The sequence below is a fragment of the Schistocerca piceifrons genome, chromosome X, assembly GCF_021461385.2.
Source record: "Schistocerca piceifrons isolate TAMUIC-IGC-003096 chromosome X, iqSchPice1.1, whole genome shotgun sequence".
In the NCBI taxonomy this organism is placed as follows: domain Eukaryota; kingdom Metazoa; phylum Arthropoda; class Insecta; order Orthoptera; family Acrididae; genus Schistocerca; species Schistocerca piceifrons.
In genome coordinates this window covers 823,126,345-823,151,297 of record NC_060149.1, presented here as the reverse complement: position 1 = coordinate 823,151,297, position 24,953 = coordinate 823,126,345, and the positions used below count along the sequence as shown (strand labels likewise).

Below are 24,953 nucleotides of genomic sequence, written 5' to 3'. Positions count from 1 at the left end.
GATGAATCGCAGATGGTGAGACTTTTTCTCCTTTGTCAATTCTGAATGTTGTAACAAAGAATTTTAGTTCACACATATAATATCTTTTGCCACAGAGTATCTGGTTTGCAGGGCATTGTGAGCTGCAGACAAATACAAAAGACTATAATATCTTCCAGCTCAAGGGAACTTAACGGGAAGTCAGTGACATTCTAATAAGAGATAACAGGGAACTTACACAACATATTGCAATTAGTAACCTTGCTTCCTGTTTCACATAATTTATTTCATGCATGGATTCATAAGGATAGGTATACATAGTAAACTGAATGTATTTGGAAATGGAAAATGTTTAGCTGTAGCATTAAATAAGTTTCTTTTATGCTATACATCAAATTTGTTTGTGTAGCTAAACAATGGAAAATCTGAGCTGGAATACAGCAGTATGAAATAGATTGCTACTCACTACATAGAGGAGGCACTGAGTGGCAGGCAGGTACATTGAAAGAAGATGGCCACTCAATGCCACCACTATGTGGTGAGTAGCAATCTATCCTATCATATATCATTGTCTGTAGAATTGCTACTTACAGTGATTTATAATTAATTTGTAGATAAATGCAGAATTGTAATTAAGAACTATAGTTTTCACACACAAAAACATTACCAAAGGCGAAAGTCACACCAGTTGCCAAGAAAGAAATATTGAAGAAATAGTTAGTTAGGCCAGGAATTGTAACAGTTGTTTCAGAGTTGTAAATTACTTCTCTTGTGAAGTTGCAAAATTTGCCTTAGGAATATATTCATTCATTCATTCATTCATCAAGGGATCATCTCACAAGGAACTAGGATTTGTCAACATAATACAATAAAAATAAGTACCTCTATATACATAAACACAGAATAGATGTTTTAGGAGGTTAGGACAAGTGGTTGGCCATGGTCTTACTAAAGGAATAATCCCAGTCTTTGCCTGCAATGATGTAGGAAAACCACGGATGGAAAACCTAACGCAGTATGGCTGGACATAGAAAACTCCATCCTCCCAAATACGAAATCACTTCTGAATATCTACACACCCTCATTTGATTAGTTCCTATTTTGCAATGTTCTTTTGTTCATACACAAGTTGCATTCACCAACAAACTCATTTCATACCAGTACATGTCACATAGTTGGATAACCATTTTGACCATTACAGTGATCACACACCATGCTTTGGTACATCATTTATAGTTGCTTTACCTATTTATAAGTTATATAACTAATGCTGAAATGTCCTTGCAAATCATGCATCATAGATGTATAAATTACAGACCACTCATATCATCAGATTATACTTCATTTATGCATTATATAGCAGAGGGAAGTAAAGGATTATCTCTGAAAAAATTGTGATTTATTTCACTGTATTTTAGGGATATCATTGATAGTTATGCCATTTCCTTTTTGTTTTATTTTTGCAAATGGTATTAGCATTTTCTATTTGAATAACATGGAGGAAAAAAAAGCTTTGTAATAAAGTTAAAAAATAATTTTTATTAACTGAGCTAAGTACGAACCATGTGTTGTCCTCTTGGCAATATAGACAGTGCAAATAAAGAAGAGATGTGGCAAAAAATAGTGATATTAGTGGGATCTTAAATAAACAGTCTTAGTAAAAATTCAGTCAATCAATTTACATTTATACATAGACCTTGGACATTGTTGCATTTATTATTTACTTCTGTTGAGGTGTGAGTTAAGAAGTTTCTATAAATTTCTACTGAGTAACTGGCATACTTGTGTTTATGGCATTGAAAAAGCATGATCTTAAGCACAAAAGCTTTTATTGTAAGTCACATCATAAACAGACTTAAACTTTTGGCTTGACTTGTTTGGGTTCATAAACATTTTATTTTATCTGTTAATACTTTTATATTGTAATGTCATGTACTGACATGTTCCATGACCTTGGAGATTTGCTCCTCAATTTGGTCCTCTGGAACTAGACGTGTAAATAAATAAATAAAAATAAATATGGTATAAAGGTTCAGTATAATAAGAGAAGTACATAAATTGAAGTCTGATATATTGATTCATAAGGGATGAGGTTTCGTCAATAGTGCAATAAATTTTATAGCTATAAAGGGTGATCAAAAAGTTTCTGTTTGAAGACTGTATACTCCAGAATCATTATACTGCTCAGGAAAAATCAGTGTGACCATTGAGGCAACCATGTCTCTGATGCGCCAGTTTGAAGAAACCCATTTGGTAAAATACAATGTTCTGCTGCATGAGGAAGGCTGCAGCTGCCTGCTGCAAATGCTTGTCTGACAGAAATCATCGACTCTTCATTGACTTTTATCAACCCTTATACTTTGTTGTCAGGATATTAATGTTTATATGGAAAAGAATCTGTGTGGCAGTATTTTTTTAATAATTTTGTTAGTATGTCGATGTATGTACCAAATTTTGAAGAACAATCCAAAAAGTAGAACAATATGATAAAATAGTGTAATCTGATCTACAATAAGGCTGCGTCTATTCAGTTATTTTGTGCTAATTCTTTCTTTTTATTAATTGTTAATCATGCAGTACTTAATATTGAATGTAGCTCTTTCATGCAGTCTGCAAAAATTTTGAATACTCATTTAACTTCAATGTCGTAACAAATTAATTCAATATGAAACTTGATCTATCTTGCAGACACTGGAACAACTTCAGAATCTAGTTGTACCTCAAGAACTACTTGTATTTGTGCAAGATATTGTGAGTGAACTTAAACAATCAACACTAACACCAGAAATTCATGATCTCCTGGAAGCCATCGAAAAATATATTGAAAAGGTAATTTCACATTTCTTTCTTAAGCTACATAAGGAACATATTGGTTGCAATTTATTTAATTTTGAACCTAAAATATTGCAATCAGGAACCTATTAATTTAATTGTAATAATTAATAATGTGATCTACAGGTTTCAACAAACAAAGATGCAGATACAGAGAAGGAGCTAAAAGTAATTTTTGAGAAGGCTGTTGATGCGGTAGAATCCCTAATTGATTTCGTAGTCAGTGAAATTACTGGTGGTGAACATACAAAGGATCTGTATGACTTCAATGTAAGTATATTCTCGTGAGCATTTACAACTGCTACATAAACTAAGAAAACAAGTCCTATTAACATTTTTTAATTTTTTCTCTTTATTTACTCATTCATCCATAGACAAATTGCTTTGTCGTCACTACACACACACACACACACACACACACACACACATGCACGTAAGTGCGCAGCACGCATAGTTGCACACATATCATTTATAATAGAGGTACATAGTTGAAAAAACAGGGTATATGTAATTCATAATGCAGATATATACATACACCTTTTTTCACTGCATTACATAAGGCACAAGAGCCTGCTTCAAACAAGAGAAATGAGTCATAAGACTCCTCCGATAAGACACCTTGGTTTTGTATTGCATGGATTAAACTACAATGTATTGTGTTGCTTATAAGCATACTCCATCCTCTTTGTCTACTTTGTAAATGTGCAACCTGCTTATTTATGTATAATAATTTTATGTTGCATGAAGTAAAAACTATTTTTTCGTAAATATTCTTTAAGATATGTTTTAAATTTAAAGAGTTCCTTAATGTTCTTCATCTCTTTGGCATTTTTTATACCTTGACCCCTTGGAAAAAAATAGTGGTTTGGGTTTTTGCTCAATTCATTCTACCTAGGTACACTCAATCACTAATATCCAGTTTGATGATCATGTTTGGAGCTGTTTGGTGCATATTGCTCAATTTATATATAAAAAACTCCAGTTTGGAATGCATATTCACTTGGAAATGTCAGAATACCCCATTTTTTGAACAGCTCAATGCAGTGGACCCTTTTTATTCTTATGGCTCGTTTTTGCAGTTTGAATACATTTTCCACATTCTGAGCGTTTAATTCAAGAATAAAGCAGTTGGGAGCTACAGTTGAAGATATCTAATTAGACTCTTTGCCATATTATGGGTTTGCGTTTATGACTACTCTATAAAACCTTTATGTGTAATATCTAAGAAGACCACCAGGAAATAATTATCAACATTATAAATGATTTTAGATGGAATCACTTCAAGAAAACCCATCCCATGTCCTGTCTTCCAGACACTGCCAGAAGGATGGTTGAAATATATGTCATCTTAATATTTCAAAGTTCTAATTAGTATAATATTTGGAAGTTCAGATTAGTATGCAACTTTGTAGTTTTTCATGATGGATCTCACACAAAAAAACTTCTTGATTGCCATTTAGAACAGTCAGAACTAGATAAGTTTGCAATGTACAACACAGCTTGGAAATTTGTAATAAAATCAGGTTCCAAGAAACTCAGTTTCTTTCTCAGATTGTTTCTTACTGGAATTTCACAATAAAAGAAGCAACAAACTTAAAAGGAACTGAAGATTACATACTGGGCATTTCATGGAATTGGGCACTGGATACAGAGAGGCCAGCTAAACTGGCAACAAATGCTGGCAAATGATATGGAGATTCTAAAACATGGCACTGGTGAAATCATCATCATTCCTGTTTTGTTGGCATAACAGTGGGTATACCACTGTCTTCCAGTCAGTAGTTTCCATAGTCTATCTATGTAAGAAGCTTCCCACACTCTACTTACTTATAAGTGATGTCATCATGTCCTAGTGATAAGTTTTTGTCCCATATGATGATGATGATGATGATGATGATGATGATGATTATGATTATGATAGATGTCACTGCAACATCTTAAATTCATTTTATGTCCTCATAATCCCACTAATTTGATTTGTTACACCTTCAGAAGCTTCTTTTTCTCAACTCTCATTTTAAATTTCCTGTATTACATTTCATCATTCTTGATATGTTTCATCTTCAAAATTGTGTCTCCCTCAGCACAAATTCTGTCCCATTACTGTGTCTCTTCTTTTTCCTTCATCAGTTCACATGACTTATTTTGCTAATTTCACTATCCTCTCCACTGCATTATGAATGGCTTCAGGATTAATCTTTTTGAACACTGAAGCCTTTTTTTCTGACATAATTGTAACATTCCCGACAATAGGTTCACAAAAAATGAGCTCAAAAAAATTTTGAATCGTGGGTAAAATACACTCCTGGAAATTGAAATAAGAACACCGTGAATTCATTGTCCCAGGAAGGGGAAACTTTATTGACACATTCCTGGGGTCAGATACATCACATGATCACACTGACAGAACCACAGGCACATAGACACAGGCAACAGAGCATGCACAATGTCGGCACTAGTACAGTGTATATCCACCTTTCGCAGCAATGCAGGCTGCTATTCTCCCATGGAGACGATCGTAGAGATGCTGGATGTAGTCCTGTGGATCGGCTTGCCATGCCATTTCTACCTGGCGCCTCAGTTGGACCAGCGTTCGTGCTGGACGTGCAGACCGCGTGAGACGACGCTTCATCCAGTCCCAAACATGCTCAATGGGGGACAGATCCAGGGATCTTGCTGGCCAGGGTAGTTGACTTACACCTTCTAGAGCACGCTGGGTGGCACGGGATACATGCGGACGTGCATTGTCCTGTTGGAACAGCAAGTTCCCTTGCCGGTCTAGGAATGGTAGAACGATGGGTTTGATGACGGTTTGGATGTACCGTGCACTATTCAGTGTCCCCTCGACGATCACCAGTGGTGTACGGCCAGTGTAGGAGATCGCTCCCCACACCATGATGCCGGGTGTTGGCCCTGAGTGCCTCGGTCGTATGCACTCCTGATTGTGGCGCTCACCTGCACGGCGCCAAACACGCATACGACCATCATTGGCACCAAGGCAGAAGCGACTCTCATCGCTGAAGACGACACGTCTCCATTCGTCCCTCCATTCACGCCTGTCGCGACACCACTGGAGGCGGGCTGCACGATGTTGGGGCGTGAGCGGAAGACGGCCTAACGGTGTGCGGATCCGTAGCCCAGCTTCATGGAGACGGTTGCGAATGGTCCTCGCCGATACCCCAGGAGCAACAGTGTCCCTAATTTGCTGGGAAGTGGCGGTGCCGTCCCCTACGGCACTGCGTAGGATCCTACAGTCTTGGCGTGCATCCGTGCGTCGCTGCAGTCCGGTCCCAGGTCGACGGGCACATGCACCTTCCGCCAACCATTGGCGACAACATCGATGTACTGTGGAGACCTCACGCCCCACGTGTTGAGCAATTCGGCGGTACGTCCACCCGGCCTCCCGCATGCCCACTATACGCCCTCGCTCAAAGTCCGTCAACTGCACATACGGTTCACATCCACGCTGTCGCGGCATGCTACCAGTGTTAAAGACTGCGATGGAGCTCCGTATGCCACGGCAAACTGGCTGACACTGACGGCGGCGGTGCACAAATGCTGCGCAGCTAGCGCCATTCGACGGCCAACACCGCGGTTCCTGGTGTGTCCGCTGTGCCGTGCGTGTGATCATTGCTTGTACAGCCCTCTCGCAGTGTCCGGAGCAAGTATGGTGGGTCTGACACACCGGTGTCAATGTGTTCTTTTTTCCATTTCCAGGAGTGTGTGTACAAGGGTGATTTAAAAGTTCTCGGAACAGAATAGAAAAAAAGTACATCACCGAATTTTTTTTATTTTTCAATGTAGGCTCCTTGTAGATTAATACACTTGGTCCAACAATGTTCCAGTGCCTTGATCCCACCTCAGAACTGAGTTTCCTCCTGCCCTGCAAAATAGTTGTCAACTCCAGCTATCAATTCTTCGTTTGAAGTGAATCTTCATTCACCAAGAAAAATTTTCTGTTTTTGGAAGAGATGGAAGTCTGACAGACCCATATCAGGTGAATAAGGTGGGTGTGGCAACACTTCATACCTTAGTTTGTGTAATTTCTCCATGGCGACAGCATGTGTGCGGGAGTATGTCATGAATCATGGCACTCATCTTGCAGATAATTTTTTCATTTCTAATTCTTCAGTTAAAATGTCATATACCCTTTCAGATGACATCTTGCAAATGTGAGCAATTCCACACATTTTCAATTAGCGATCCTCCATGACCATTTTGTGTGCTTTTGCAATGATTTCTGGAGTAGTGACCCATCTTGGCCGATTACTGCGCGGATCATCATGTAAGCTCTCCTGACCAAATTCAGATTCATTTGTCCACTTGGCAACAGTTGAATATAGAGGAGCAGAGTCCCTGAGTGCATTCTGGAAAACGGCATGAATGTCCTTTGCTTTCATACCTTTCATTGTGAAGTACTTAATCACTGCTCAAATCTCGATTTTTTTCCATCTTTGTAAATCACTACGCGGGAACAACAAAGGAGCCACATCAATGCCACAGCTCTCTTCCAAGAGCACTGACATGGCACATGTTCACAGGCAACAGTCCGATGAATATCACGTGAACAACTTGTTGCTAGCACTGATCTCTCATGGTGATTCTGAGGACTTTTCAAACCACCCTCATAAATCAATAATAAATAAATAAATGTCAAGCAGTACTTTTTAGATAATTTTCTGTGTCCTCAAATAGAAATCTTATTTTAATGTCTGATAGATTAAACCTCAATAATAACACATGTAACAAATATTGAAACTGTTTAAGAATTGTATGTTTATTTCTTTCAGATTCCAGCAGCACTGCCATCTTTCATACAGTTACCAAGAGTATTTTCAGTTCGTTTCAGTCCATTTATCTACCTTGTTTCAAATGGAGTGCCATGTTTAAGTGAACTCATTGCTTCTTACAGACCTTCATTAGATATTGATAAACTGATACCACCATATGATGGTAAGAGAAACACTGTTTGTAGCACCATTTCTATTTTGTTACGTTTGATGAAATATCTGAGGGAGTTACAAGGTTATGATACTGACTGTCTGTACATGACAAATTTGGCACTTTAAGATTTTTCATTAGAAAATGAAAAGAAAAGAATCTTGTTCACCAGTTTAGGTAGCTCATATCCTCCAACAACTATAACATTCATTAATGTGGGGTGTCAGTTTCTTTACAATTTACCTTTTAATTTTGATGATAACCACTTTCATGTTTTTTTTTATTTTGCAGCAACAGCTATTCTACTGAATTCGCATCACTTCTTCACATTTGATCGTCGGCATCTAACATTCAAAGGAATATGTTCATACATTTTGGCCCAAGATGCACAGGATGGAAACTTCACGATAATTGCTAATATTGAAGGTGGATCACTCAAATCGATTATTGTTAGTGATCATGCAACAACATATGAGTTGGCATCAGATAAGTCGGTAAGCAAAGCCATTTAATAATGTTGCTCAAGTATTCTACATGTTTTACATACTTTATACTTTAAGTAATACTGCTATTAATAGTCATTCATGTCTCTTGGTGTATCAAGGTTAAATTTATGTATTATCAATTAGAATTCTTTTAAACTGGGCATTACATGATGACAAATCATATGCCATGGTAATCAATTATTAACAAAAAATAAATAAAAAGGAGAAATTAACTTAAACAATGTTAACACAACTCATAGATTAGTCTTAGACCTGGCCAACTGCTGCCTACAAGGCAGTCTGAGGGGTGATCTGTGATTGTGGGACAAGTGATCAGCATGTCGCTAATCTCTCCAGTCGTTATTGCCAGGTGAATTGTGCTGATGCTGCTGCTTCTTTATGCAAGCAGCTCCTCAATTGGCCTTATGAGGCCCTGTGGACCCTATTCCAGACCTCCCTGCCTTAGAAAAAATTCTGAGGAGGTACTGATTTGAACCCCTGTCCTTCTGCAGCAAAGGAAACAGTGCTAACCTTTGATTACAAAAGTGGTAAAAAGAGAAAGAGACAGACATAAAATATACTAATCAGAAGTGTAAACAGTGTTACATCTGACTTGTGCTCAGGCAGAGGACATAAATAACCCACTACCGTTATTTATTTTAAAAAATTTTTTTTTAAAGTCTTGGTATTTGTAAAAATGCAGTTGCTTTTTGATAAACACATAGAAAATACTTTCAGGAGCATCACTTACTGCTGATTTTTTTACAGTTATTGGTTAATGGAAGACCTACAGAATACCCTGCAGATGAAGGAGATTTCCATGCTTGGAGAGAATATAACAGAGTCGGTATTCAAAACAAAGCTGGTGTGAAAGTTACCTGTGAAACAAGTATTGAACTTTGTACATTTGAAATAAATGGATTCTATTTTGGAAAGACAAGAGGATTACTTGGAACAATTAATAATGAACCATGGGATGACTTCACCAAACCAGATGGACAAGTAAGATAAAATATAAATGGTAACAATATTGTATTTCTTTGAGTTCCGTTTGTCAAGTGGAATTAAGATTCATAAACAAATTTTGTTTTAACTTATTTACTACATTTTTATTCTGATTTGAAGCTTGTCAAAACATTCAGCACTTATATTTCAGAACAGCAAAATGTTTCTCTTTGGAGAGGATTTAGTAGACAAAAGAATATTTTTTATTTCGCATCCAAATATTTCTTATCTCCTACCATGATTTTCACAGTTGCCTCCAATTCTGAGCCACTCATAGTAGCACACAATAAAACCACTTTTTTACATGCTCCTTATGGAAATTTGCTGTGTGAGATGATAACCATCTGTTGACAGTTTCTTTCACTTTGTTGCCATTATGGAAGGACAAGAAAAACTTATATTTTCCTAATAACATCATCAATGATTTTCATCAGTTCCTCACTCACTTCTGATTAGCACCCATTTTGTTCTTCATTATAAGTATTTTCAAACCCAGAAATTATCATTCACACCTATTTATGAAGCATTGCCTCCCTCATTGCCTCTTACACATACTCTTTACAGATTTGGTAATCATGATTTAACAAATGTTTGCAATTTTAGTTCTGTAAATCTTCAGCATCTGTCACTACTAATAAACAACTTACAAGAAAGTGAAATGATTTATATTCTTAGCCAAAAAACTACCTTTTTCTGATGTATATACAAAATGTCAGTCAAATTGCATTGTTGCCAGGATTCATCAAGACAAATTACTTTCAGGAATATCTCTCATATATTTCAACCTGCTGGGGAGATTTTCTGTCCATTTTACAAAATGCTGAATTTTTAATTGAATATGAAATATCTTTTCACCTTATTGTTTCAGTATTTGAGAGTAAATAGCCCATGTGATCATTGTTTTGTGATCACCTACATACTTGAATGTGACATGCCACTGTTATAATCATATGTCAGTATCAGTGGTGTGCTGTTGCCAACCGTGTTGCATGCAATACAGCATTCTTGGTCAAAATAAAAATGTCATGTGTCTTCCAGCAATTGCAAACCTTATTATTTGATACCTCTTCAGGGGCTGGCACATAAATTTTGCTACATATTTTATTGCACAGTTTCTCATGTCTCAAGACTGAGTGCAGCCATTCCAGACTTTTACACCCCAGAAAAATATGAGGTGATTACCAAGTTCAGACCTGGGATAACAAGACCATGGAGATGGCACAGTTTCCTGTTGAATATCAAAGTGATAGCAGTATTAACTGATTCAAGTTGTTATTCCAGGCAATCACAGTTACTCAATAGGACTCAGATATGATGAATGTAGCAGACACCCAGGATTACAAAAATCTATGCCAAATTGATCGGACTACCCTACGCAATGAGTATGATGATGCCTAGGTGATTTCTCATCTTATAAGGTGATAGTCCTATTAAAAAATAGTAACATTATCAGTTGTATGCAAGGGCAACAATACAATAAATTTGTAGTGTTGCTAAAGACACAGCAGAGTGGAGTGGATTGTAACTATTATGCAACAGGTTTTTTCCAGTTATGAACTATCCAATTTATGTAGTCATTGCAACTGGACAAACTGTTTTACTACTGAACTTCCATTAGTTTTCGGTGATACAACCATCTGCGGGAATAACTGTCATGCATTTGTGGTACATTGTTATGCTAGAGCTCGTGTCAGAGTGACCATTGTTGTGTTGGGTAGACAGCAGTTCTCCAGTGCTGCATCTGTTGGTGCGAACAAATTATCAAACTCAGTTGTCACATCAACTATTAGTCCTTCCTGCATTCCACAGTTATGGAAACAGTTTATTGATTCCCCATTCTTCTATAAATATTGATATTCTCTCACTGCGGCACCTTTGCAACATCATGCAGTCAATGCCAAATGTGCAGCCCTCTTGGCACCTGCTACCTATCATTTGTCAAAAAATGCTGTTTGCTTCTCCACTGCTGCATGCAAAACTGGATGATGACTCAGTGTGTGTGTACGTACATATTTCAGTATCTTCTAAACAAGCTTTGACAATTGCAACTACATATGCTGACATTCACCAGAAAATTTGGATCTGATTCTCTGAAGGATAAAACAAATTAATATCAATATATTGTCTAAAGATCTAAGATGATTTGCGAATAATGGATCTCCTGTTGTTTTTGACTGTCTTTCAGTTTAATCAATGCCTCTGGTTTATTCTTGATGATTTCAAATATTTCATATTGACACAAAGTCTACAAAAATAGTAATCAACAAATAACTGACCTGTCTTAGTTCACTGTGCTCTCAAAAATCTTGAAAAAAACTGAAGATATGATTTGTAGTCACTTTATAAGAAATTGTAAAAAAAATTATAAGAAAACATATCAGAATTCATCTTCTCTGAAACATACTCCGCCGAAAAAAATATTTTGACAGTCCCATTTTTTACTTGTGGTCTTAGATATGATACAAAAAAACTTTATCATTTACTGATTTTGGATGTCTAAAAGGAAAGCACCAATTTTATACATGAACAAATGAAACGATCTCCCTTCTGCTCGCAGGTGACAATTTCGAAAATACAGCACTTAAAATTTCTTGTATATTTCTTTTTTTATCCTTCTTATACAATTTATATATTATTTCAATCTAAATGAAAATAAATTTATGCAATTAGCTCTAGCCTTATTGGTTGTAACGATGCAAAAATATATATAAATGTGCTTTGGAAATATTACTTTGAAATATTATCTTTTAAATTCAGTAAAACCTTTTTCAGGTCGCTAAACAAGCAAATGAATTTGGAAATGCATGGAAAGTCAATACTCAGTGTGCTGATGTAGATGGTGTTGATCATCATGAACATAACATTAAAATTGAAGAATGTGAGGAGGTGTTTTCAAAGGCCAGTCTTTTGAGGTATGTAAATCTTTTACAACTTGCAATGTTTAATAAAAAATACTTAATGGGCTGACTAATGTATGTATAAGTGGTGGCCTCCTGTAACAACTGCTGCAGGACGTAAGAGAAGTCTTTTAAAATATTCAGTTACAGGTACTGAATTATCTTCAACAGAAAAAGACTAAAAAAGTCACTGATACTAAACAGAAAAATTTATCTGAGATGCTTTTGTTATGGAGGGTTCTAAATTGTAACAGTACAGTGACATATGTGGTCCAAATTTGTTTTTAGTTTTGATACAAGGAAAAAGATTTTCATCACTAGTATCTGGCTCATTAGAAAATACGAAACAGCATATACGGTTCCTGATAGTGAGAATGTGAATTAATATTTATAGATATCTTAAATTTGAAACCCATGCATGTCTGTTGGAACAAGAGCACAAAACATTATTTGTGGCAGCTATCCATCAGACATGGGGAACATGTTCTGCACCATCATTTGTGACAGGAACAACATCAACTCTTTAGAGTCATCTATACAATTTGTATTTGACTTATTGCAAAAATGTTAGAATAAAGCAACAGATAGACACATCTACTCATGACATGCCCAAGTTGACAAGTTCAATGATGGGACTCTGTCAAAAAGAAATTTTTTCTCTATAATTGCAGTGGAAAGAGGCAGATATTCCTAAGTGTCTTCTGATAAAAACCATCAGTGATGTAGCAGCTTTCTTATGAAAGCCATTAATACAACAATTCATGACCTCGGTTATGTGTTTGTGAGCTGTCATGGTATCAATCAAAAATACTCCAAACAGGAGATCATATGAAACAGGCATAACTAAATGTCTATTTCAATTCATTTTGCTGAAACTACATGAATGTAGTATACCCCATTCCTCCCCTAGCTAAAGCACAATGAGAATCACTGTCTCATCTGTGAACAGAAATAAATATCAGTGATTGAATGTCAGTTTACATGTGATCTAGTTAAGTGTGAGTGCTTTCTTCTATGATGACAAATAAATGGCATAAGTTCCATAGATCTTGAGATACACAAGCTGCAGTCATAAAATTGCCTATCACTTTTAATTGTAAATGTAGTAATGCCAAGTAACTGATACATCTATATACAATAAATGCTGAACTCATTTCTGTCAATACTCACAAAACTGTATCAGTTGTCACTGATTGATGTCACTTGTTTTTGGCCCCTGTCTTAACTATACTAGGTATTTTCCATTAATTTGAACTACTTCCATAGCCCACCAGAGTATGAATATTGAGAATATCTTACAGGCCACCATATCTTTCAGTTGTATGTCAACATCATTCAGCAGATAAATGTTGCCTGTGAACAGTTTTATATCTGTTTTCACTTATCCTTAATATAACTTTTTCAGTAACTATGAATAATGGGTACATAACTGTGTAGGGAACTAATCAGGGTAGCTCCTAAAGACCAATCCAAATGCTCACAAAGTAACAATCTTGATGAATTCCTTTAAGAACAAATATGAACGGCTTCTCACAAACGAGCACTGCCCCACTTATGGTGAGCCAAGTCTGTAGTCTTCCTGACCAAATTTATTACGGGTGACACAATGACTGACTGCCAAAGGAAAATGTTGACTGTGGTCTATAGGAATTTGCTAGCATGTGGTCAGTACTGGTTTTGTTAATTCGAATCTCAGATATTTAGCACCAGTCAGATCTGGGCTGAGAGTGCTGTGAGCACAGCTCTGCTGTTGTTTAGCAGTCTACATAGGTCTTGCAAAACTCTGCAGGCCCTGGCAGGTTAGTGTACAATGGGAGGGTTGTCAAAGGCCCTGCAGTCACTTGCAATTTGCTGTGACACCATGGGCCATGTCCAACTACTTTGGCACCAGTGCCCTGCTATACAAATCTTGGATATGTGAAATAATTTATAAATGTGTAAAAATAAATGTTACTTAAACAATTATATAGTAAGAATATGTGTGTAATTTTAATTTACCTTCTTATTTTGGAGAAACTTTGTATTACTGTAGCCTTATTGTGATTTGTCTTTAAACAGTAACTGATAAACTTAGATTGTGGGAATATCTACTTACTTACTCTCACTTCTTTTTTTCTGATACTAAATATAACTGTATCATCATTTTGCCCTGTCCAGTATCAGTTGTACAATGTGTGCTGTATGATAAAACAGCATGAATAAAAAAAATCAGTCAGTCAAAAAACAAACTGATTATACCATTTTTATTTAGGGGCAGTGTATTGCATAACCTTGTAACAAGAATAGAGGTTGGTAGAATTAGAAGGGGAGCTAAGATGAAATGAGATGTAGTGGGCTTATTGGAAGTGCAGTAATAAAACAGAGAATGAATAGAATGAAATCAAATCATATGCTTTGCTTCAGAGAAACAGAGCATAGGTGTACTTTATTTAAAACAGAAAATAAAAATAATATTACAGATATTGAAAAATGTGAGAAATTATAGCAAAACTGGTTTTAAAGACAGAAAAGATATTCCACTGATATCATTCACGTTTATGTACCACAATGCTCATATTCAGCTGGCAAAGTAGATGACGTCTATAAAAACTTTGAAAGCTAATAAGTGAAAGCAAAACCCACTACAAGATGATAGTAGGAGATTTTAATGTGAAGGAGGGACGAGACTAATAGATTTAGGGCAATTGAAGACAGTGACTGGATGAACAGCAAAATAAATAAACAGAAGATTAAATATGGACTGTAGTGCTTTTGACAGTTTGAATGAGATTAAAAAAAGCTGATGTGTCTGGAAAGGTAAGCTCGCAATTGGTTTATGCTATCAGTTTCGGCTGATACAAGTGAGATGTGGATTTTTGATCAAAAAATCATTCAAAATCTGATAACTGCTAAAAAATCAGTCAAGAGATTAATATTGGGAATTACTAGGAGGCACAAGAAAACAAACAAATTGGTCGGGAAAAGACCAGAAGACATAATTATGACTCTAATGAAAACAGAATGGAAATGGGTTGGACATAGCTAGGCAAATAGGTGATAGGCGGACCAAGGATGTTCTTTGTGGGATTCCATGAAATAGAGAAAGGAATGAGACAATGATGTAATGGAAAATGGGTAGATGATGTTAGGAAACATAGAGAAGCAACATAGTTGACAGTAATATGTCGAAAATTCTATAGAAGGCTGTTATCTGACAGCACTGATTATTATTATGATGATGATGCTCCTGGAATTTCTTTGTGTGTTGTCATTTTACATGACATTAGATAATTTATCTTACATATTTTTAGCTCTTTGCATATGTTTTATGCTCATTAACTTACGTATGGAGTAAATGCATGTTACTGGTACATCAACAATGTTTCTTCATCTGCATCTGTACTTTGCAAACCACTGTAAACTTCATAGCAAAGAGTAATTCCTACTGTGCCACTTATTAAGGCTTTATCTTGTTCTGTTACAAAATGGAGAATGAGAAGGAATTGCCTAAATGCCTCCGTGAGCACTGAGATTAGGCTAACTTTGTCATTGTGACCCCTATGTGAGTGATATGTTGGAGATATGGTATATTCCTAGAACCCTCATGAAATGCTGGGTCTTGAAACTTTGTAAGTAGGGCTTCATGGGATAGTTAGCACTGTGCCGTAATTTTCTGCATCGGCTAATTCAAGTTTTTTATTATATCTGTGATGCCCTCCTGTGGCTTAAACAAACATGTGCCATTAATGCTGCCATTCTTCATATTTCAATATCCACCTTCTTTTATGCACTCCATTGTTTTTTCCAACTAGGATTTTCTTTTATTGTACTGTTTTTTCCAACAGGGATTTTCCATTGTTGTACTAGGCCCTAGATTAACAGTATCTTTCTGATTCAGTCATTCACCAAATGAAGTGAGAACTGCCTAACATAGAAAGGAGAAGTTGAGCAGTCAATAGCCACATAAACAAGAAGCTGAAAATTTTAGTTTAGCTTTAAAACTTATGTTTTTCTTCTACTCATTCCAGTGTTGTAATTCCATCTCAAATTTCTGAGTATTGTATTACATGAACACTATCTTTTTGATTTATTACAGCCCATGCTTTCTCTTCGTGGATCCAGCTCCTTATCTGGAAGCTTGCAATCACATTGCACATGAGGCAACTACAAAAGAAGAAAAGGAATTAGCTGCTTGTAGGACGGCAGCCGCATATGTAAAAGCTTGCAGTGTTGAAAATTTGTTTGTATCAGTGCCAACACACTGTGGTAAGTTTTAAATATAATATCATAACACTAATTTAATTTGTTTCTAAGGCACTCTGTTGTTAATATTTATGACTGGATGAGTGCACCCTGCCAAGCTTCCCTTTACTTACCTCCTACTGTGATTAGTTGTAGTTAGTAATTTGCAGTGATAGTTAGCTTTGCATCAATACCATGACAGAATTAACAAGTGACATCGATGGTGATACACTGATGATCCAAAACATTATGACATCTTACTTAAGAGCATGTTGGTCAACCTGTGGAACGCAATTCAGCAGAGATTCTGCATGCCATGGATATGGCAAGTACTCAATAGGTTTCCAGAGGTTTTTGGCACGAGATGCCTATGCACAGGTCACACACGTCATGTAATTTACAAGTGGCTGGTTTGTGGGTGGGGAGCTGGCACTCGATAGTGTCCCAGTTGGGTTTCATCGGATTCAGATAAGCCAAATTTGATGGCCGAGACATCAATGAGAGATCACTATCATGCTCGTCAATCCATTGCAGCACGACTCTGGTTTTGTAACACAGACAATTCTCCTACTGGAAGATGCCATTGCTGTTGGGGAAGACCTAAATCATAATGGGATGCAGGTGGGCCCTAATAATGTTCATGTAGTCCACAGCTGTCATGGTGCCTTCAAATACTACCACAGGTCCCATGGAAGCCCAGGTGAATATCTGCCAACAATGTAATACCACCCCCACATGCTTTCGTGCATGGCATACTGCATGTTCTGAGCAACCGTTCGCCTGGATGGTCATTACCATCAACCTTGTTTAACCATAAGTGGGATTCATCTGACCAGGTGACATGATTCCAATGATCTGTGGACCAGTCTCAATGAGACTGTGCCCTCTGTAATCATAATTGCCAATGTTTTTGGGTCAGCATGGGAACATATAAGTGTGAACTGCTGCAGAAGACAACATTCGACACTGTGCACTGAACAGTGTGCTCCAGAACCCTTGTGCTTGTGCCAGCATTGTACTCTGCCATCATATCTATGACAGTTCGCTGCCTATCCTGCTTTAGAGAGCAAGGTAACCCTCTGATCCCTGTGTTCTCTGATGAGGTATGGATGTCCAAATTCCTGTCACCTGCTCATGGTTTCAGCATTCTTCAACCACTTTCTATAGATGCTCATGACATTAGCACTCGAACAGGCAACCTGCTTTGCCATTTCTGAGATGCTCGCTCCATATACTGGCCACAACAATCTGGCTTATGTCAAAGTCATTAAGTCAGCAGATTTCCAGTTTTGCGCCCCTTATTATCACTAGAATGATTCCCCATTCATCTCTGCTCTGATAATATACCGGGTGCTCAAAAAGTCAGTATAAATTTGAAAACTTAATAAAACACAGAATAATGTAGATAGAGAGGTAAAAACTGACACACATGCTTGGAATGACATGCGGTTTTATTAGAACAAAAAAAAGTTCACAAAATGTCCAACAGATGGTGCTGGACAGCAAAACGTCAGTGACTGCGCATGACAATCATGTATAAAATGAGCTGTAATGAGAGAGAGAATCAGATGCGCCATCATGTTGACGTTACCTGAAAAGGCGCTTTCAGTGAAGCTGTATTATCAGAATGGGGAATGTGCTAGTTCAGCATTATGATCCTACCACCATAGGAAGGGGATTCGAATGGGTAAAGGTCAATTGACAAATTCAGCTGTGGCAAGAATGATTTCGAAGTTCGAAGCCATGGGTTGTTCAGACAATAGACACCGTAGTGGCCGACCGAGCACAAGGCATAATGCTACCGAGACAGTTAAGGAAAAAATGGAGACTGTGCAGTCACACATCGCACCGGCATTCCATACACTACTGTTTGGTTGGCACTGAGGCATACCCTCCGATGCTATGTGTACAAAATCCATCGGCATCATGAACTGTTACCTGGCGATTTAGTGAAGCAAAGGGCATTTGCAGTGTGGGCATTTCAAAAGATGGCAGAAGATGACGATTGGTTGAGTAACGTGTTGTGGACCGACAAAGCTCATTTCACACTCTGAGGGTCTGTCAATGCCCACAACTGGAGAATTTGGACTACCGAAAATCCTAGAACTGTTGTGGAAACTCCATTGCACGATGAGAAAGTCATGGTATGGGTTGGATTTGCCATGTCTACCATTATCGGGCCTTTTTTCTTCAAGGAAATGTGTAATTCTGGTTTTGTAACTGCTACCGTGACGGGTGAGAGGTACGCCGATATGTTACAGAATCGCATCATCTCCAGCCAGGCTGATAAACACCTGCTGGAACATATGATGTTTATGCAGGATAGCGCTCCACCCCATGTTGCTAGACACGTGAAAGATCTCTTGCACATGTCGTTTGGTGATGATTGTGTGCTCAGCCGCCACTTTCATCATGCTTGGCCTCCCAGGTCCACAGACCTCAGTCCATGCGATTATTGGCTTTGGGGTTAACTGAAGTCGCAAGTGTATCGAGATCGACCGACATCTCTTGGGATGCTGAAAGACAACATCCGACGCCAATGCCTCACCATAACTCAGGATATGCTTTACAGTGCTGTTCACAACATTATTCCTCGACTACAGCTATTGTTGAGGAATGATGGTGGACATATTGAGGATTTCCTGTAAAGAACATCATCTTTGCTTTGTCTTACTTTGTTATGCTAATTATTGCTATTCTGATCAGATGAAGCGCCATCTGTCGGACATTTTTGAACTTTTGTGTTTTTTTCGGTTCTAATAAAACCCCACGTCATTCCAAGCATGTGTGTCAATTTGTACCTCTCTATCTACATTATTCCGTGAGTTATTCAGTTTTCAAATTTATACTGACTTTTTGATCTCCCAGTATTTCTCTTACCATGTCAGGTGCCCTCAGCACCACCAGGCAGCATACAACCTCATTGTGGGCAGTGGTCATAATGTTTTGGCTCATCGGTGTATATCTGTAATATTACTGACTATGTGTGGGGAGTACGATGACTACTTCAGGTGAAGCATTCATAATAAAGAATCTCTGCAGTAAAAGGCTGCTACATGAATTGCTCCACATCTTAGCTAAAGTGGTAGTAGTTTAGAGATACAGCCAAAACTAATGGAATCAAGATACTTAAGTTAATGTCATTCCATTAATTCTCATGCTATCTCATGTTCAGGTTTACTAGAAGGTGGAATGGCACAAAAGCAGTTATGAAAGGCATAGAACAGTTTTTCGCCAGTGCGGCTAAGGAAGACAGATTGCACTCTACTGTTCCAATTACTATTGTAGAAATAGAATGGATGTAGTTAATTTTTCTGTAATGTCAATACAAGCATCAGGAAAATGGCACCAGATAAATATTTGATGTTGTGGGGAAAAACTAGTTATGAATAAACCAATTTTTTCATAAACTCGCTTCAGGAGTTTTGTTATACATGAAGATTTGTTGTGTAGCATACTCAACAAGCATAAATGAAGTCATGGGCTCAGAAGACAGTAAAAGTTATACATTTATCTAACTTCATTTACTCATGGGTTGTGTTCCCAATACTGAGAGAGTGTCAAAGTCTGGAACAGAAGAGACTGCCTTGTGAGTGAGTGGGGGGGGGGGGGGGGGGGGGGAACCACCAGAACAAACTAATGAAGCAACTGTGTGATCAGAAATGTGAGGCAGAATGGAGGGAAAGAATGTACAGTGGACGCAATTTGAAGTGTCAGATAAATGACCTACTCTAGTGTCGAATTCTTTTTCTAGTTATAAAATCAATGCTCTGCAACTTAATGTGTAAATTATGGTATTTATGTGAGTACAATATATGTCTCCCACAAAATTTTCCAGTTTCCCTCAATAGTGGAAAATTGAAACTAGATGGTACCTGGTATAACAATCAGTATGTGTTATGTGAGATACCAATCAAATTTGGAGTAATAAGAGAAATTGAATCTGAGAAATTAAGATGTTGAATTAGGCCATAAAATTCATATGGACAGGTCATTAGCTGGGTAAAACTCAGAGATATGGATTTCAATCTCAGAGTAATAAGCAGTTTTAATTTTCATTAAATATTATTGGTGTGTATTTTTCTGTGAAGTAAGAACCTTTATTTGGAATAGCTCATAGCTTGATTATAGCTGGAACTAGTCATCAGTTTCATATGCCTAAATTAGAATGAGAATTTATACCTTTGTATATGTGATGTGTGACTGCAATCCTGGGAGAATTCTGAATGGGATGTGACCCCTGCATTCTGATTTGCATCTGGAATAAGAGAGATGTTTTCCATAGGAAACAGTGCTTGCAGGATTTTTGGGTCATCACTGTTAACTCATTCTGCAAAATGCTCTACATATACCCTGTACTTTTCCATTTGTATACCAAAACAGGCATTATTTAATTGAATTTTCAATTAATTCCAACTTTTGAGAATACTTTTACTTAATGGGTTGTGTGTGTGTGTGTGTGTGTGTGTGTGTGTGTGTGTGTGTGTGTGTGTGTGTGTGTGAAGGGGAGGGGTATGTTCAAATTCTGTTGTATTACAAATATATTTGCATAATCAATTTTCATTTTGTTATTCAGTTCACTGTTCTGTAAATGGAGATGCGGCTATTGATATTGGGCAGTCATTCTCTGTCAAAGTTCCTCAGAAGTCGGCAGATATACTTATTGTACTGGAACAAGTGACTGGAAATGCTGAAACTGTGAAAGATTTTGTGAGCCCCATAGTCTCTCAACTCACACAGGAATTGGGCAGCAGAGGAATCAGGTTAGAGATATTAATAATTTTTCTGAATTGGATTTTAATATTTTTTCTGAATTAAGTTACAACAGTTAGAGTGAATTAACAACACAATGATTTGTGTTTTAGCGATGTCTGGATTTCATTAATTGGGTATGGAGCACCAGGTCAAGAATATCCACACCTCTACACAAGTGCTGGTGGCAAATTTAGTTATGATGGGAAACAAAAGAACATTGAGTTTGGAGAACGGAAAGTTCTTGGACCAATTCCATTAGAAAGCTTCATTGATACTTTAGACTGGCTGGATGAATTTACAGATCAAGCATTCCATTTCCTCACAACTGCAGAGACCATTTTGGACTATCCATTTAGGCCAGGTGCTGCAAAATCAATTATCTATGTTCTGGACACATCCTGCGAAACTACAACACTTTTGAAACATGTAAGTAATTTCTAATTAATTGCATGACCTATTGTTTTCAGTTAAAAAATTAAGTATACTCATCTTATATTTCAAAGTTACAGCTGCCAGTGAAAGCACTGAAACTGAAGGATTCAATTGGTAGTCCTGGAATCGTCCTCCATCTAGTCACAAATGTTGATAACGTTCAAAATAAACACATTGTGGGTTAGTAACTCTATTATGGATTAACTGAATAATTTAAATTTTTGAGATTTATTATTATTATTATTATTATTATTTTCTTTTGATAATTACATTTGCATAAATTTGTGCACGCTTCTGTTTCACTCTTTCAGGCTTTGATGCCAATCATGCATACTATAATCAGGAAGGAAAGAAACGACAGGTAACAGAAGTCAGTGGCAGTGCAAAGGCAGCATTGAAAATCCCAGAAACAGCATGCAGTCAAATTGCATTAGCGGTAATTGATTTTTTATCCAATTCACATATTTAATAAAAAAATGTAACTTTTAAATAAGTTATATTTAGTTATCTTTTTGTTTGTATTTTCTTACTCCCACTATGCTTTGAATAAACATTAACATGGTAGGATGTAATGTTCACACAATGTGTTATAACAAGGATTATTTAAATATAGAGAAAAGTTGATAATAAATAAACTTTTATTTCAGACAAGTGGCACTGTTTTCAACAAGAATAACCTGAAACAGGCTAAGAAGTTTGTTGCTCAGCACATTGCTGATTCACTTACTAATGTTGAACTCACTCAGGACTGTAAGTGTCTACCAGTTGATGAAGGTATTCATACAAGAGCTGTATGTGCGGTGACAGGTGCAAGAGAAAAAGAACACTTAAGTGTAAGTATAAATTTGTTCTGATGATGCACACACGTTTTTTCTTTAACTTTTTGTAAAGACTATTTTAGCAGTGCTTTGCAGTTGCTTTGGTATTACTAAAAGTATTTCTTAACTCAGTAAAGACTACATCTCTTTCAACAGGTTAAAGGAGTCAAAGGAACTAAGGGTGTTAAAGGATGACTTGTGTGACTTGAGTATTGCGTTGTATGAGAACTGAATGTTTGCAAAAAATTCTTAATATGGAATGAAAGTGAAAAACGCAATTCTAAGCCTCATGCATGAGGCAAAGGACTCTGGAGTTTTTGTTCACAATTTCATGGACACGTTGAAATGGACAACCACACATTAGTTGACAGGATACTCCCAGGTTCTGAAACTGCTAATCTACTGAGTCACAGTAGTATCTTACACAAGTAGTATCATAAGCAGAAATGTATTTTCATAAGAAAAAGTGTATGACTGCAACACAAAAAATATCATTACATAAACTTCATTAACTATTGTCAACATGACTGTCATCCTTTAAATAAATCACATTCTCATGATTTGTGCTAAATAGTAAGTCACTACACTTTCTGTCATGGTAGCATTGTGTGTTAGAATTCTGACATAATTTGCATGTGTTTGATTATTTAAACAGTTTGCTGTCTATGTGCTGTATTTATTTAATTTGAAGTTGTGCTCATAGTTCCTCACAGTGTGTAAGCAGTTGCATAAAGCATTTCTTTTGTAAAGTATTTACAGAATAAAATTAGTCTTTCTCTTCTGTATTCCATTTAATTAATGATTTCCATTCACTGAGTTTGTAAATTATGTAGTGTGTCCTGTGAATGAAGAGTGACAGAAATAAATTTGTAATTTCATAACATTGCCGTGATTTTTCCCCCCTTCCTTCCAGGAAAACTAAACTAACACAACACTATTTTAATTTTAAATAATGACATGAAAACTAAAAGAAATTATTCAAATAAACATACAAATGTCAATTACAATACCAAATATGATATCACATATGCTTAAATAACAAAATATGGAAGAAATAGGAGAGTACGAAAATGAGAAAAGGTATGAAAGTTGTATGTATGTATATTACAAGGAAGAATGACCATATGAACAACAAGGCAGGGATAAAATCTAAGTAACAAGGTCACCAAGGAAGAACCAGTACAAGTTGTGGATGTTAGTGAGTTAGTTGCATGTTCTGTGGATCAGACCACTCACTATGATATGAAATCAGTTTTACAATTACAGTACAGGTTCTCGAATGGAAAATTTGGCAACATGCTGACAATTTACATGATATGTTACATGCATTCAGCAATGTACACATAACTATGTTCACTGTCTCTCTTCCTTATCTTAAACATAAATACACACACAATCATACTATTAAAAATTCAGAAATTACTACCGGTATGTGGGATAGAAGCAGCAATTATCTAACAGATGTAATTTCAGATTGAGAAGTATCGGGAAAAATAGTGAAAGGAAGAGGTCGGGACAATGACAGTACCATGATGAGCAAAGAAAAGAACAAAATTTTAAGACAGATTGTAAGTTATTCATAAATTAGAAAAAATTACGCACATTCTAATACTCAGCCTCCACATCACTTAGTTCTTTCCCTCAAGCTTATTCTGTGTGTTTTCCAGTCCAGTTCCCTGTGCATCCATTCTCACTATTTCTCCTGCCCCTCCCCCCTCCTCCCTCCCTCCCTCCCTCCCCCCCCCCCCCCCCCCCCCCCCGCCCCCACAGCAAAAAAAACCCTCCTTTCTGTCATTAATTGCATGCTTCTTACTCCCTCCCACATTAATTATATTTATAGTATCTACGTAGATATCTTCCTACTCTTCACCTCTACAGATGTTGATTGTACATGCTATTTTGTTAGAAGTCTTTCCCTATGCTACTCCTTCCTCTGCCCACTCAATCACCTGCGTTGTCATGTGCAACATATCATTCACTCATTCTGCATTTCCAGGTGCTATTTCTGCTGAGTATTTATTTCCTTCTCTCCAAATGCTGTGCCTCCTCTCCTTATTCTTCACTCCTTCTTAGCCCTTCCCATTTTATCTAGTCATTCCTCCTTAACTACTCACACCTTTTAGACTTCTACATCATGAGAAAAGGTAACTATAGGTTTGAATGTTTGTGTGTATTCTCATGAAAAATGCAAGTTTGAATAATGAGTTGCTTGGTGCATGTAGCACCTTATTTGTGTGTGGGCTATATGAAGAGGTGCCAGAAAAGTATGTATACCATCATCATTTAACTTCAATTTGTACAAGAAAACAGCAGCCTAATTTAGGGTGAAACTAGTTTAAAATTTGGTATCAAGTAATTAGTAGCTTAAGCTATGTAGAGACATAATAATTAAATCAGGAAAAGAGGAAGGCATAATTATTCTGGATAAAATGAGAAAAAAATGAAATGTATGTTTAAGGGGAACAATATAGAAATAATAACTAATGCAGAGAGAGAGGACAATGTCACTGAAGGTGTCAATAAATACACATTTTATCATCTATGGCGGACAAAAGTATCTCATGTAGTGATGAAGTAAATAGAAACAT

General features: G+C 36.9%; 1 protein-coding gene across 2 annotated transcripts in view; it reads left to right on the top strand.

Moving 5' to 3' along the window:
* LOC124723019 (apolipophorins) overlaps positions 1–23,246 on the top strand; it is a 122,832-nt gene extending 99,586 nt beyond the window's left edge. Inside the window, exons 43-55 of one of the 2 annotated variants that reach the window (XM_047248195.1) lie at positions 2,668–2,808; positions 2,938–3,081; positions 7,602–7,764; positions 8,044–8,246; positions 9,006–9,239; positions 12,015–12,154; positions 16,215–16,384; positions 20,937–21,123; positions 21,226–21,541; positions 21,625–21,727; positions 21,859–21,983; positions 22,195–22,380; positions 22,522–23,246. In XM_047248195.1, coding sequence (XP_047104151.1) covers positions 2,668–2,808; positions 2,938–3,081; positions 7,602–7,764; positions 8,044–8,246; positions 9,006–9,239; positions 12,015–12,154; positions 16,215–16,384; positions 20,937–21,123; positions 21,226–21,541; positions 21,625–21,727; positions 21,859–21,983; positions 22,195–22,380; positions 22,522–22,560 — 2,151 coding nt within the window. In that variant the 3' untranslated portion in view covers positions 22,561–23,246. Of the gene's footprint in view, positions 1–2,667; positions 2,809–2,937; positions 3,082–7,601; positions 7,765–8,043; positions 8,247–9,005; positions 9,240–12,014; positions 12,155–16,214; positions 16,385–20,936; positions 21,124–21,225; positions 21,542–21,618; positions 21,728–21,858; positions 21,984–22,194; positions 22,381–22,521 lie in introns of both variants that reach the window. The other variant, XM_047248194.1, reaches the window with a different exon arrangement.
* The last annotated feature ends 1,707 nt before the right edge of the window (positions 23,247–24,953 follow it).